The 16,521-nt window shown below is 41.6% G+C and overlaps 1 protein-coding gene across 1 annotated transcript in view; it reads right to left on the bottom strand.

The window, feature by feature from the left end:
• The window catches only part of LOC124415069 (protein madd-4), an 85,531-nt gene that overhangs the window by 26,787 nt on the left and 42,223 nt on the right, over positions 1 to 16,521 (bottom strand). The window contains exon 2 of the mRNA XM_046896344.1: positions 7,656 to 7,757. Coding sequence (XP_046752300.1) covers positions 7,656 to 7,757 — 102 coding nt within the window. The remainder of the gene's footprint in view (positions 1 to 7,655; positions 7,758 to 16,521) is intronic.

Raw genomic sequence — 16,521 nt, 5'->3', positions numbered from 1 at the left:
GTCGCGGCCTTTGTAAAAAATTAATTTGATTTCCGAGCTAATTTGTAAGCCAAGTTGAGTCAGGAACTGAATCAATGCGGCTTTAATCCAGATTTCGGATACGGGGTGCAATGGTACAGTGGCGAGGGGGGGCGGAGGGGAGGGGAGGCATTATTACATGTCAGTCACACCTCGGTCAGGATTGCCTGGTTTAACAGCGGTTCTCAAACCACCGCTTCACCCTTTGTCCCAAAGGTCCTCGAGCACCCCGGGAGTGTCCAAGTCACCGCCCCCCGACCCTGCAAACTCCGAGGTTTTGTCCGAATTCAAGACTTACTCCCGCCTATATAAGTACCCGCCACTTCTCGTCGTCAAAGTTAGTTCCAACATTATTTAACCCCCCGATTCTTTCTATACCAGCCGCTCTTGAAATTCACTTGACAACCCGATTATTCGTCAATATGCGGGGACGAGTCTGGAGGATTTTTTCCTTCAATTCAATTCCTCTTCACGGAATCTCATTAATATACCTATAAGCCGTGATGTATATATGTATGTAGGTACCTATGTATGTAGATATACTGTATATATATATGTATATGTATAATATTATAACCCCACTCAGTTCTATCGTTCGAAAACCATGATCGCGGACACGTGGCGTTTTAAATATTCAACGATATTAAAAAAAAAAAAAAAGTAAAAACGGCTTCGCGCGCAGCGTTTCCTCGATCGTTATATATCGAGGGGAAAACTAAACTGAAAATACTGAAAGTCGCGAATCCCATTCTTTATTCAATTCAATTCACGTGCGCAGTAGCTTTTGGCCCGTGATACCGATAGCATATTTTAATAAATGATTTCGTCGAGGAACCTTGGCCGAAAATACTAATGTCCAATTTTCGTATTCTCTTTAAAAAGGCTTTTTCGCGAGGAGGACGTTTCAAATATAAGAATCTGAGGTTAGGACCTTATTTTCTTTCTCTCTCGTTGCGTGCTGCAATCCGCTAGGCATGTATCTCACGTAACGGGAAAAGGTCCCGGATTCGGTCTATTACAGTTCCTTGCCATTCGGCTTAGGAATTGAATCGTTATTAGTCGTACGGAACCTCCGCGTATACCGATTTGTCCGAGAAACTGTCTTCCGCACGCACCGCGTCGCGCCTCTTCCCCAGGGACCCGGAGGACCCCGAGCCCCTTAGCGGGGGGCGAGGCCTCTTTGCCGGGAATCCACCTTGATCACGTCACGAACCACCGAAAGATATACTTGAAGGAAAATTACACAGCATTTGAACACAGATTTGGAAAAGGAAGCGGTTAAACGGAGCGCCGGATTCTACTACGGGGGTTAATTCGAAGAGTTGGATTATACTTTTCCTCGTCATTATTTCCCTCTCGTATACTTTCGCGGAATTAATACGATTAAATTACATCGGGAATGCGAATTGAACTTTTCAAAGTCGAATTAATTAATTTCTCACGAGCAAATTTTATTGTTCCTAAAAAAAATTGCTCAGGATTTTCCTGCGGTATCGGTAATAAGGCGAATACCCGACTACAAGCCCAACTAAAAGCGGTGAAAAACGCTAGGTGGACAGAACTCGAGCTTAACCCTGGGAGAAAGAAGTGTTCTTGAGGGTTGCCAGATACTCTAGGTTATTGTCGAGGCACGTACACCCTCTGAGAATACGGCGATAGGCCTTTAGGGGGATGGAAAGGGTCGAGTGAGTGAGTGAGAATGAAGTTGAGGAGGGAGGGGCTGCAGCAGGAGGACTTGATAAAAAATACAAGCCATTTCTCCCGACAATTTCAACTAGTCAAATTTCCTCACCCCTGCAGTTTCGGAATTTTTCTTCCAGGTAATTGAAAATATTCGTGTCGATTCGTGTCGAAGGATATTTTCTTATTAGCCTTTGGCGAAGTGGGTATAGGGTGGAAAATTTTTTGAAATAATTAAATTATATACTTGTTTTATGAAATTGTCAGGCCTGCCGCTGACTTTGCTCCGACCTCGATCCTTGTAATATACGTTATAATTTCCTCGTTCAGAGACGATATTTCATCCTGCGAAACGTTTACGGGAAACTCTGACGCGTTACGCGGGACCTCAAATCGATTCCTCGCATTTTATTTCCCTTGTAATATGATAGGGGATCCTGGTTTCACCCTAATAAAGTGTCGGTCATAACCGTGACGACGAGACTTGCTTCCAATTATCCCAGGGGGAAGCCGCAGAAACACAGTTTAGCCTCCCGTCACACTTGCAATCCGCGCAATATGAGGGACCGGGTCACCTCCGGTTATACTTCTACAATCGATTATCCCGATTTCCGTTCTTCGTAAATTTCCGTTGAAAAATACGTAAAAGAAATGCGGAAAATATTTCTTTTATTATTACGTATTAAAAATATGGGGGAAAGAAGAAGAAGAAGAAGAGAAAATTTTGAGAAAAGTAAGGACAAAGACATAAACCTGCATATCAGCCACCAACTTAATTCAGTCTAGTTAGAAAAATATTCTTCGCTCGCTCGAATCGCGTGTCTCGCAGAAACTTTCCACTTCCAGCTGTTTCCACGCTCCGAAGACGGACCGTGTGCAGCTATATCCATTACTTTATTACCTACTTACAAAGTAATTTATGAATTAATTGACCAAGACAGTCCTTGACTCGTTTCGTATCTGTAAGATTTATTTACATTATATAACTCTGCGGCGCAAAGTTTATAATGCAACTTTTCATCTGACGCGCTTCGTCCCGACTTGATTTCACAATGCTGAATTCACTTGGGTATTTTGAATGTAAAGAAATTTAAAAGATTGCCACAAAACGTGCCATTCGCTGTCACCAACCTTTCATACGAAACTTGACACTTCTTTGGAATGAAATATTTACAAACGGACGGAAAATGATTATGCATTTCGCACGAATCGAGGAAAACGAAATGTCCGTACGTTGAAGTGCAAGCTGCACGGGAACGGATCGTAACAGTCAGGGTGCCTGGAACAGTTCGAAGAAGAAGGAACATTAGGCGCACCTGGACGACACGCGCCGCGACTTCGGGCACCAAGAGCAGGGTGAAAAGCCCCGAAATGGGTGAAACTCGAACCAGCTAACCGAGCTAACGACCCCAACACTACGTCACGCACTTTTCTGAACGCCGTGAGCGCGATGTCAAAGACATACGTGCCTCGATCGATCAGTCGAATCGATTGCTCTACGCTGTGGAAAAGTTTGCCCGACGACGGAGGAAGAGGAACGGAAAGCCGTCGTTCTTCCTCTTTAACCCTGCGTGTACACGGAAGGGAGAAATTTTCGACGTGTCGAACGTCATAGCTGTCTCAACGCCCGCCTCTAACTTATAATCCGGCGGACTCGATATCCAATCGAAATCAATCAACGCCGCGACGTCTGCACCAACAAAACGGGGGTCTGAGAGACTGACTGTCGCTGGAAGAGGTCTGGGTTGAAATTCGGAATTTGAAAAGTTACGAAAGCGACGGATTCACGAGTTTTTGGTCGTGAAACTGAAATAATGAAATCAAACTTTGACGAAACGTCCAAGTTTCGAATGGTCCGAAACCCAACGTTCAAAGTTCCGAAAGTGCGAAAATGAGAGAATTTTGACATATGAATCGTCGAAGATTTTCAGTTACGTGAATCCTGGTCTTTCCGATTTTCGGGCTTTCGGAGTATATTTTAATTTTCACAATTTTTCTCTATCGTAAATTTACTTTTCCGAACTTTGTTACATCGTAACTTGAATTTTTGGAATCCTGCATTCGTCGTCTTACCGACCATTCGAAACTTGATTGTTTTATAGGAGCTTTTTAAATTCGGAACTTTAACTCCACCCCATTGAAAGCACAGACCAGCTGAACCAAAAATTCTAGTTTCCGCCCCTTCTTCTATTCGTCGGTTCATTTCAAGCTATATCGAATACTCAACATTCCACGGATCACAACGTTAGTTATATATAATTATAATCCTCTTTAGCTGATGAGAACTTCCAGTGAGTTGGAGGAAAAAAATGGTATCGGTTAATGATGCGACGCCGACGCTGGTAGCTGCACCTAATGCACCAAACTCGTGAAAAATTCGTCGGACCAACTCTCCACCTCCTCTTCCGGATCGATCGGCGTGATTTACTAGCTCGGTGCCTCGGTATACCCGCGTTCCCTGCACCGTGGGATATCGTGTACAACACCTGAACACCTCACCAGGGTGAAAATAAATTTGAGAGCGTGGTTAGGACTCGTTTTTAAAAAATCAACGGAATGTCGGTGCAATTTCATTAATTATCGGTTTCGAATTTTCCCGAATTTAAGGAAAGTATTGAGGTCTCGTACACTTTGGTTCTATGAAAGCATATAGATGTGTGTCCATACACACGTAAGCCTAGATACATAAGTAACTTTGCGAAGGATTTGGATGCCAGGAGAACGGGAATCGGATGGAATGGAATGGAATGGAAGTGAACCGCGGAGAGGAAAGCCAGGCTAGCTTTTCGAGTATCCAAATGTCGTTTGTCTTCGAAGAATAAGAATTCTTGGAAAACCATGACGTATTTTTATTGTATGTCCATTAGCTTTCTCCCCCGGTTTCTCGGTCGTCGGTGAAACCCTGAAAGAGGAGAGAAGAAAGTTTATCTACCCACATTCGCCTCACCCCTCCTCTGCGCTCCGAATGGTTTTACAAATTTTTATGCTTCCGCATGACCGTTCGAAAATTTGAAAAAAACTCTCTCTTTCTCCGTCATTCTTTCCAACTCGAGTTACTTATCGGTATAAAATATTCGACGTGAAATCGCGAAAGGAACGCGAGTTCCGTTTTGCGTTTGTTATGCCAATTTTTTTTTTTTTTCCCCTTTTTTATGAAACATGCGAATCCGTAGAACGTCGAACCGACTTGCATGCCATCGAAGCTCGACTTTTTGTCTTTTCTACCCACGAAGGATTCGAAACTGCGAGTTGTAACAAAATTCATTTTCTCGCTCCTCTTCTCGCGCCACTACACGTCATTATATCATTCTATCGGCTCTGCGAAAATGTATATATATATGTATGCAACAAGGTTACATTTAAATAAATGAATATAAAAGTTGACTCGGGTTCCTATTCCACTACATATTTAATGCCAGTATCGAATCCCTCCTTCCCTCCCCCTTTCTCACTCTCTCTCTCTCTCTCTCTCTCTCTCTCTCTCTCTCTCTCTCTGTGGAAACCAATAATACATTTTTGCCTGTATACCTATACACATAGCGCATTATATTCGTGACCCTGCGCCACGACTCTCCGCGATGTCTGAAGTATAACGAGAGTAACAACGTGAAAGAGTCTTTTGATACCGGCGGCTCGAAGCAGCGATCTCTTGTCCGTATAATATAATTGAACGTAACAAACCAATTATCTGTTGGAAAGGCCAAGAAGGGCTCTTCTCCTCGATATCCAAGGATGACGATGCCTCCTATTGGCGTATCGGACATTACGAAGGTACCTAAGTGTATTTGAGGACTCGCCTCGGCAAAGTTTACCTCGTACAGGTGAAAACAATTCTCTGTATATACAATTTCGACAAGGAGAATCGTTCGGAAGTGAAGTTTAACAGTGAATAGCACGCATGGTCTTGTGTGTGTGTGTGTGTGTATATATATATATAAAAATATATATATAAAGTGTTAGTTTTTGATATTTTAAGAGCCCACTTCAAAAGACAGTTCAAGAAAAAATTCCTAAGAGGTCGCTCCACATTTTTTAAAACGTCAGAAATCGTCAAAAATCGATCTTTTTTTCAATTTTTTTTCTCGTTACAGTATAATTTTATAGACAAAAAAAAAATAAGATTCTGAAAGTTTCAGATCAAAATTTGAATTTTGAAAGGTCGCTCATAATTTTTTTACAATTTTTTGGTGCATTTCTTCAGATCTTTTCGAGCGACCTTTTAATATTCATATTAAAATATCATAAATTTATTTTCTTCAATTTAGTAAGAAAGAATCGATAACAATACACCACGACATGAATTAAAAATCAAACAAAATACTGAAAATACAATTTTTTTAATTTAATTTTTTGACAATTTTGTACATTTTTCAAAATATAGAGCGACCTCTTAAAATTAATTTTTTTAGCTCTCCTTTGGAGTGGGCTCTTGAAACATCAAAAACTAACATTTTGTCACACGAGACTCAAAAAAAAAAAAAAAAAAAAAAAAAAATAGTCGGTTTTTTTGCGCCACCCAAATATATATATATATATATATAGGAAGAAGGAACGAGTCGTCGAGCAACGATGAGATCAATGAGCGAATTTTCCACGAGGGCGCAAAAGTGAGTAAACGTTTCCCGAACGTGGCGGAAGACAAGAGAGTCGCGGATAAAATGAAGGAAAATTGAATGAAGCGTGCGGTAATAAAAACGAGAAAAAAAATTGCGCAAGAGGAGGCGGAGAAAATTGTTTTTACCCCCCGCGTGCTTTAACCTACGGTGAGAACATACCGAGGGACGAGAAACGCGGGTCTCTCTCGATATCTCACTTTTTGATTGTGAAAAACTAATTGGCGTGAAAAGCGCAGCATCGCTTTTTCAGGATCCCCGACCGGCTGAGTGCACCCTCAAATATCCGATTCTACCCGGCTCGGTATTTCTTGCGGCGACACTTTAGAATGCAGTTCACCACTCTGAGGAAGATTTGAGTTGGCTTGCTGTGTGCACGCCTTGCGGGCAGTCGAGTGAACCTCTTTTACCAAGCTCTAAATCCACCCCTTCTCGGCCGATGTAGGTATACCTCCAACTCCGCGGTGCTCTCTACATGTGTATGCTATAGATATTATATGACGACTGCACCTATGCCGGCTCTAGAGAACGTCGTCGTGGGGCGAGGTTGTATTTTCGAATTTTAAAAGCTTCGAAAACGCTGAATTCCGAATTCTTGGCTCGCGAAGATTTAAGTAAGGAAATCAAACTATGACGAAACATCAAAGTTTTGAAACTCGAATAGAATTTCCTAGAATATTTTCAGTTTTGTGAATATCTGATTTTTCGATCCTTCATTGGTTTGAATTAGCCATATTTTTATACCCACTCGTTGAGTAAAGTCCCCAGTTTTACTCTATGAGAAGTTGACTTTTCGGAAATTTGCTCTATCGTAATCTAAAATTTTCGGAATTCTGCAATTTCGGATTTCGAAACTGTGTTATTTCGCAAAAGTTTGATTTCTTTACATCTAATTTCCTTACGAAATAATTCGGAATCAGGCACTTGCGGAACTTTTAAAATTCGAAACTTTATCGTCATTCGTCTTCGATGATTTTGCGCTAGATGATCAAAACCAATTTCAACTTGTATTATATATGCATTATCTTTTTATTTATTTTTCATCGTTTTTCTTTTGCGTGCATCTTGCAGATACTGTCTTTAATTTTCGTCACAGTGTCTTACAGTCTTGTAAATAAATTCAAAAGACGAGGTGCTCTAGCTGCATATCGCTTTCACTTATTTCTTGACGTGAAAAAATCGGGCCTCTCGACGCACGTGCCTGTCCTCTTACTCCCGCTATTTTCCACAACTTCCGGGGACCTATCTCAACCGTGAAAAATGCGTTTTAGACTTTTCGTTGGGACGTTGATGTTTTTTAATTTTACCAAGACAAGCTTGAAGGCGAGTCCTCGTTTTCCTTACCTGTGCCACGGTGTCAACCTCCAGGCTATTGTCTGTCTGAGCAATTCTCGAAGTGTCGTCCGTCGACGTGTTTTCCGCCACAACAAAACCCAGTAGGCAGATCTGTAAAAGAAAAAGACAACGTGAATTAAAACTCAGATAACATTATTATCGACGAGTTGAATTAATACCAAAGTAAACGCTGCTCAATTATATAATATCATTCGACTCATCTTCCTCGACTTTGGTATACCTATAATATACTGAAACGGACTCGCGTTTCGAATAAAAGTGGGTTCGAGAGTTTCGTTAGCGAAGTCGATAAAAGGCGATAAATGAGAAAAATTGAGAAAAATGCTTTAGATGGTTATATCTGCTTTTGGTTTTAAGTCCGAAAGAGGACTGTTTTTACAATAATACTGTTTGGCTCAGCAACCCTCTTCATTTTAAGACATCAGAAAGCTTAGTCTTCTTGCGTCACAAGTCAACTACTAGATCAACTGGCAGGGGGGGTAAAACGGGTGATTTCACCCTTCGAAACAATATAATACATATACGAGCTTCTCTGCGAAAAAAGTGAAGTTCTGTCGGCTGAAATTTTTAACCGTTCACTTGATACAAACAGCTCATCGAATCTCGTAGCGATAGAGAATTTTCTTTCGGAATAAACTGTATGATATCCACGTACAGATATGTTATAAACTTCGCGGCGGCGACGGGGCCAAATTTATAGTATACAATATACATACACATATATACTATAAACTACGGTATAAATCCTCCCTTTCGCAGCATCGTCTTTATGTAATCCAGTCGAATCGAGACTCAGTTGTCCGCTCCTTGAAATTATATTGCCAAGTTTCTACCCCGAGTTATCACCGAGTAGGCAATAGTAGGTACCTACAATACCCGCAATACGTGTGAGGTACACTTACACACAGTGCCGAACAACTTCTTTGCACATCGGTGGTTCGTTATTATGTATAACGGACGTACGATTGCCGGCGGATATGCGGGACGTGAATTTCATCCTTTGGGAACCAGCGGATATCTTTGCCTGAATTTTTTTATTGCTTGAATTAGGTTTACCTCATCCTCCTTGTCGCTCGATTATTGTACGCGCGTAATACAGGAAAAATTTGGAAACTTGGGGCGGGGTTGAAGTTAGGAATTCGACAAGTTGCGAATTTCCGAAAAACAGCAAACTTTTAGGAAACAACAAAATTTTTAATGCTTGGAAACGTGACTACTCAAAGGTCCGGAATGCCGGATTCCGAAAATTTGAAATACGATAGAGCAAAGTTATGACAAGTAAAGTTCCGGTAGAGAAAAATTCCGATGAATAAAGAAAATACTTTTACTTTAAAAATCCGAAAACCCAAAAATCAGAATGATCAGGATTCAAAAGGTTAAAATAAAAAAAGTGGTGAAATTTCACCAAGTCAGAAATTCACAGAATTTGAAATATTCGATCATTCGGAATTTAGATGTTTCAGATTTCAAAATTTTCTCATTTGCGCACTTTCGGAATATTGAATGTGAAGTTTTGAACTTTGACGTTTCTTCGAAGTTTGATTTCTTTACTTCATCAAGCTTTTCAAATTCGGAATTTCAACCCTGCCCCAAAAATTTGTTCGGGCGGCGGAAGTAGAGGCGAAAACCAAAAGCGTCCTTCTGATTCTGACTTACATTTATAACGCGTACACTTTTCGCCTCTTACGATATTGTATAGATAATATATGTATATTCGCTTAACCTGAATGAGCCAACTTCCGTATACAGTTCTTGGTAAATAATTACACTCACTCACACACACGTAGACACTAGTCGCGTTTACAGTAACTTAACAACAGTTCACGACCCCTCACGGCGTGCGTAGTTAAATTCAAATCATCCGAACACCTGTAATCCCGCGACCTCGTTAGAGTGCATAATGTCTGCAATTTTCCACTTTCCATTCCCAACTTGAAATTTGTCTTACCGTATTATAATACACCTCAGTAGGAAAAAATTGTTTATAACGCCTTATAAATACCCAACTCATATAAATGTCTTATATTATACTGTAAATATACACTTAAATTATACTGTAACGCCGAGTGAGTGAGTGCATGGCGAAGCAGAAATGCCTTTTTCCGTTCGAGACTCTGTTGCGATTGAATCGTCACAGCGGATTCAGCTAGAATTTTGTGTACATACGTATAGGTGTGTGGGTATATAGAAAGTCTGATTTTTTCTTCTTTTTCGTCGAGATTTGTACATAATGTAGGTAACGCTGAAGCCGGAGAATATCATCGCGTTGTTCTAACTTCGTATTAAGATGTTAACTCAAGATTTACACCGCAGGTTTAGCATTTAATGAGGTGTCACCAGGACTGTACAACATCCTCGTATATAGTATACGTGCATAATATGCATATATATGTATATATGTATACTCGGTCCGTTAATTCTTATCGGTTTTTTGATTGGCTCGCGTGCCTGGCCCGGCTGATTATCACTCGACAAGCTTAATTCCAGTAATTAACGAACTTTCTTCGCATATATTTACTCACGGACATTTTATCCCCCCCTTCGTCGTTTTTCAGTACATTTCTTGGTATTTCTTTTCACTTTGCTTTATTTCTCTTCTCCACGGCCACTCCTCTCAATTTATTTTCAGACCTGTCGCGCTCGTCTCGCGATCCTGCAGAGATTATTTCACCTTTTTTTCCTCTCCCTGATTATAATTTCTTAAAATATTGAGGTTTATATTATACAATATCTGGGCTATAATAATCCGCGTCAATTAGTCAGTGCCACATCCCACGAAGCTGAGAAATTTTCGGGATGAACGGATTAATCCGATCAATCTCTACCCAACAGCCGCTATACATACCTACAGAGAAACGTCTATTCAGATATACTCTACTACCTATTTCCCTGCTCAGATATTCTATGCGGAGTTTATTATATGCCGGGTGAATTTAGGGCGAAGCTTTAGCATCCAGGGAATCTCGGCTACACGGGGTATTAAAACCGGTGAGCCAAGTTTCTAGCCTTGGTCTACCGGGATAGGTACTTGCGTGTAATAAAATCCCGGACAGAGATTTTCGAAAGTTGCCGAAACGTCGACGGGCGAAAACGGTCGGAGCTGCATAGACTGACTGGGAAGAGGACGAAGGGTGTCCTTATTTTTCTTTAGCACCAACCGCAGCGATTTTAAAGTTGAATTCGTTCTCTTCCTTTTTTTAAAATCAAATTTATCATGATCCGTACGTAAAGTAAAAAAATCCTGCCAGGGAGTTGACTTCGAGCGTAATTGAAGAAAATTGCTGGGATCTTGATCATGCACGAATCCAATCAACACTCCCGATGACAATCTTGCTATGCGGGGAGTGTAATTAAAAACATTGAAAACATGCCGCTCGCTGCTACCTAGATTAGCCTTATTAGTTGTATTCATTACGTCTCATTACCAATAATTGGCCTACGTCTCTAGGTATGTACAGTTCAAATCATCCGATCGCGGAGCCTTACGATTAACTTGGTCCTTGCTTGGGTTACAGCTAACGAATATTGTTTTAAAAATAATTTTGGATCGTAATAATTTACGTTAAGTTTAGATTTTTCCATCGAACGCTCGTTAGCTTCGTACACGTTTATATATATATTCCATTCGCAGTGCAGTTGTAGGATAAAACGATAGACAAGCTGAGCAAGTACCGAGGGACTGTAATTGAAGAGAGTTTATAAATGATAGATTACAGAGTTTATGCATGTATAATATATATGTGTAATTGAACCGGAGAGGAACGAGATGGGGAATTAATCATTAGCTTGGAGCAGAATATGTACAAGCTCTAAAAGCGGAGACAATTATACATAAAGAAGGAAAAACTCTTAAGTAAACGTTATCAACTAACTCGGAATGAAATATACGTTTCGGTGACTTTGATTCTCTCGTCTGTCTTTTATTCCGTCGTCTCTTTATCCGAAACTATTACTCTTTCGAAACTGTACAATTATTTTCCAAGATCAAACCATCGCATTTAAAACAACAGTTATGTGTACCCCGATGCCTCCTCACGAACAGGATAACCTCCGCACGATATGCCCGATAAGATCAGAGGACCGATCGTCAATCTGGAATATATTTTTAATTAGGAAAGTTGAGTTTAGGGACTAATTTTTGTGTGCACTCGACAAACCCGCGTCGAACGATTCGATCCTGGGAAACTTAAAGTCGGGATGATACTCGGGAAAGACATGTCAGGTTAAGGGAGTGACAGGTTTAAAAAAAATCAAGATTTATTTTATTTTTGCATGTTTGGAATCTCGATACATCGGCCATTCCAAATATATTGATCCTTCCAAGTTTTTTAAAATCTCGCAACAGGATGATCCCTTGAATGCTCGGAGGCTGCAGGGCTGCAACGCGCTACAGGATCACGCGAAGGACCTTACACAAGTAAGTACTTCACACCGAGGTGTGGAGGGGAATTAATTCGGCCCTTCATCGTTCCGTGTACACGCGGCAAACACGCGGTCAAATGAACCGAAAATCTTTACTAAAAGCTGCCCCGTGTTCTCTGATTAGATCTCTCGTCGCGTAGCCTCTGACCCGGCGCTTGTATCCGGTTTTTCTTTTTCACCTTCTACACTTCCTCCTGTCTTCACGCTCGTGGGTACGTAGGCACGTGTTAGGTACGGACATGGACGACGTGTGTCATATGCGTTACTTTGAAGAGGATTTTTCTCGACCTCGTAGAATGTGTGTAGAAATTTTTATCGTCGTCATCGGTTTCTAATAAGAAAAAAGATGAATGTGAATAACGAAAGATTTTATTGAAAGGAAAACATATTTTCAATACCAAAAATAATGTACTACGACGTAATAATAAGTTTAAGTGATTATTATCTACAGAGAAAAAAAGGAAAAAAGTATAACGTAAAAGCATTTTAACTTATATTCTAATACGTGAAAACAGGCATCAGTGTCGAAAAATTTGAATCTTGACATCACACGGAGAAACAAAGTCAACAAAACTTGCCTTAATATCCATTCTATAGCTGAAAACAGTTTTATTTATCTGGTTCGCTTTAGGATCCATTTTATTGCGATACTCGTCTATACGACAGGGAGAGAAAAAAGGCGATAGAATTATCAAGCTGAATTATATAATATTTCTACACGCTGTTGGAAATCACCTCGTGAATGCGCATCGACACGTCGTCTCGATAATCTTATAACTCGTCTCCATCTTAGTATCTACATAATATTCCGCTCAATACATACACTATAAAAAGAGTCTCGACCGCTCGACTAGATTTCATTCGTAAACGCTTAAAGTATATAAGTCAGCGGACTGAATGATGTATAAGATGGTAAGAAAACGTTGAGCCACGCGATGCTGGATGCTGGATGCTGGATGCTGTGCTTCCGTAATGCGCGGGTGTTGATCGAAACGGGAAGCGAGGCTTAACTAAAATCCGGTTGCCGGTTGTATACAGCAGCGTTAATGTGTGTCTGCCAGGAACACACCTGCATGTATTTCGGACTAAAATAATGTTCGCGAATGAGTTTTGCGCTAAGTATGGACTATACCCAAGTAAGGGCGAATATATATATACTATACGATATATATAGCGCTGCCGCTGCTTCTGCCAGCGTTACTACGTTGCGTACATATATATCGTAAGCAGGTTGTAAATCACTGTGTAATATATTAGGCGACTCGTTATCGTCGTATTAACAAGGATCTACGGCTGAGATTACGGAACTCAGTGATGGCACTACCATACCGTATTATACTATATAGGTACCTACATGTGATGTCGTACATGACATCCGACTACATGCGTATAGCAGGGCATAAACCAATTCAAACACTCTGCCAGTCGTTATAAGTTTACCAGGCTTTGATATACCTACTCGATTACGTCGTATCCTCTCTCTCCCTCTCTCTCTCTCTCGTTCTCTGTTTTCACGGTGCCGCATGCACACGGGGCGCGTGACGAAACGCGGTTCGGGATTCAAATTTCACTTCTTATGCCCACGTGCGTATATGTATACTCCGTCTATTTACAAGAAACTTAGATATATGTACCAACGAGTCGTAACGACCATATGTTACGCCTAAATATCTCACCCAGGGCGTATATAACCATTAGGAGAAGAACATCTGTCCGGTTTAAACGTCCATGCCGCGATAGAGAAGGAGAAGAAGAAGAAGAAGAAGAGAAGAACAAGAGAGGAGAACGAGAAATGTTCGAGACTAGTCGAGACGACGACGAGAGTGAGAGAAAGAGTAGAAGGGGGATGAAAACGAATGAAGTATTCCTCTTCCTTTTTTCGCGCAAATGTTAAAATAAAAAATAAGATAAAACATAACCGGTGTGGTGCGTTTTTTTGTTCGTTGTTTTTTCGTTTTGTGTTTCGTTTTTTCTCACCCCTAGCTGTGACGCTCGGAGACTCTGCAGGCAAACGCAGATAGGCACTGGCGGCCTTAAGGGAGGGGGTGGGTGAGGGGGTGCAGAGAGGGCTGACTGTGCAAGCGCGGTCGAATCTCGAACGTGTGTCTTGGCATAGCCTCAAAAGTTACCCTCTCTCGTATTTTCGACTCCGGGGCGTGGCTAGGGTTAGGATTTATGCACGCCCGACAAGCCTGCAGCATCCCTGAACAACCCGAGAGGATTTTCACCCCCGGTGTCCACCACCGTAGGTTATATAATGTGTGAATCATGTGTATGTAGTAGGTATGAAGTAGGTATGTGTAATGGATGGACGCGGGATGAACCAACGGCATTAAAATCTGTTTATTGCTCGAGAGGAGATGAAGAAGCGAGATCGATATCATTTTGCCATGGACCGTTACATTTTCACAATACAAGTAAGCACTCCTAGACAAGCAAATCTCTTTTCTACCCTCTTTTTTTTCACCCCCGTCGTCTCGCGGCTGAAAAATGAACTAATCATTTTTTATTACCTTGTACGTATAGTATATATCGCAGTGATGTATTTTAACGACTTTTTCACCAACTTTTTATACATCCTTTCTTTCCATACGTCGTCATATAGGTAGGTACGGATAATAGAGATCGAGATGCGGATTAACGGGAGAACACAATAACGCGTTACACCTGCGAGTTGGTCGCGTGCGCCTTACAGCTGCTGCTGCTCATGGTATTAATCGGTGCGACATGCACGGGGCGAATACTATAAGTATTAGCAGTAGTAGTAGTAGTTGTTGTAATGGAAGGGTTGCGAGAAAAGCGGAGAGAAAGAGGATAGAGGGCGTGAGCGTGCGTGATGAAGGGTCAGAGGCGGGGGATTTAATGAAAAGCGTTCTGTCCCAAGAGCACCGCTCACATAGCCGCGTTGTTCCTCAGTGGTGGTCCGCTCTTCACTGGACCGGACAAAAACTGTTTTGTAGAGAACATGCCCATCTACCAACCTACCTGCCTGCGCTGCGCTGCGCTGCGCTGTGCATCTGAGCACACACACAAACCGCAATTTCACAGAGCTAACGTAGCGGACGGTCTTGTCATCGTGTATTTATACCACCACCACCACTTTGAAAGAAAAGAAGAGGAAGAAAAAAAAACAACTATATGTATATATGGTGAATTCCTAAGTTTAATTTCGTTGAATATACGAGCGCGAAGAATTAAGTGAAAATATTTTATACTGATGAAAAATGGGAGAGAAAAAGAGAAAAAAAAAAGTACCAAGACGAAGATGAGGAGGAGGTGGGGAAAAAGGACTAAAAAATTAGATAGAACGCGAGAGGGGGAAAAAAATTAGATCAAGTATGGCTGTATGTATGAGGTATATGCAGCTAGCGGAATGTAAAAGAACACGTGGGTGGACGGTTGGCCCGCCCCATATTAATAAGTCAATTAACCGCATGGCGTAATATCTTTGTTAACGGAGCGAAAAGACGGCTTCGACTCTGCGGGGTGCGATGGCAGCAGGTAGTGCTGCACGTTTTGATAATTAATATTGAAAAAGAAGAGGAAACAAGAGTATTACAGTCATGGTTGGAAGAAACCTTTATGGAATAAAAGCGATAAAGTCGACACGTGCTGCTCCGAAAGTATATTAATTGAGACCATATAAGTCTGTAACCACGAGGAAATCTTTTTCTTAACATGCGATGGAAATAGTGAAGAAGAAAAACGCGACGACGAAGAGGAGAAAAAATCCGTGGGATTAATTCCTTGTACCTAGGATTCCCATTTCCTTGAGCTGGGAGCTATTATAATGGTAGAAACGTCCTGCACTACAGCCAGGGTGTGCTCGCGCGCGTGTTTCTGTGCGCATGGATACTAATATAGTCAGCGCACGGCTAAAACCTTCCAGCTTGGCGCCCCGCCCAGCGTTTCCTTGATAAAATCACTCCGGACCTCCCAGGTCAAAGGTGATGTTTTCTCAGCTAAGCACAAGTAAATCCAGGTTCCTATCGGGACCCTATCTTGCATCTATACCGGGCTAAACACCTCCGTTTTCCAAGACCTTTGAACCAGCTATGCGCCATGTGCTCCGCCACCGCGCACGTGGCAGGACAGGATCTGCAATTATGGAGACGCCTGAATCGTTTGACGTCTAATTCAATATCGTTCGGAAGACGTGAAATCGTTTCGCGAACATTGTCCCGAATTTTCTCAACGACCTTATCGAACGAGGTTCCGGACCACCCTGCATACCGGTAGGTGAATACAAGGGCTCGATGCATACATATATGCATAAGGGTTAGTCGAGGGACGACTAGCTTATCCCGTGACGACAAATTCAACTTCACCCTTGACGGGACGAGGAGAGGGTGGGGATCAGCTCGGGCTTGCCTCCGCGGAGTTTATAATCCTCGCGGTACCATTCGGGTCTGTTCAACGTCGCATAGAGGAT

The sequence above is a fragment of the Diprion similis genome, chromosome 14 (genome assembly GCF_021155765.1).
Source record: "Diprion similis isolate iyDipSimi1 chromosome 14, iyDipSimi1.1, whole genome shotgun sequence".
NCBI lineage: Eukaryota > Metazoa > Arthropoda > Insecta > Hymenoptera > Diprionidae > Diprion > Diprion similis.
This window is presented reverse-complemented; position numbering and strand designations above follow the sequence as displayed.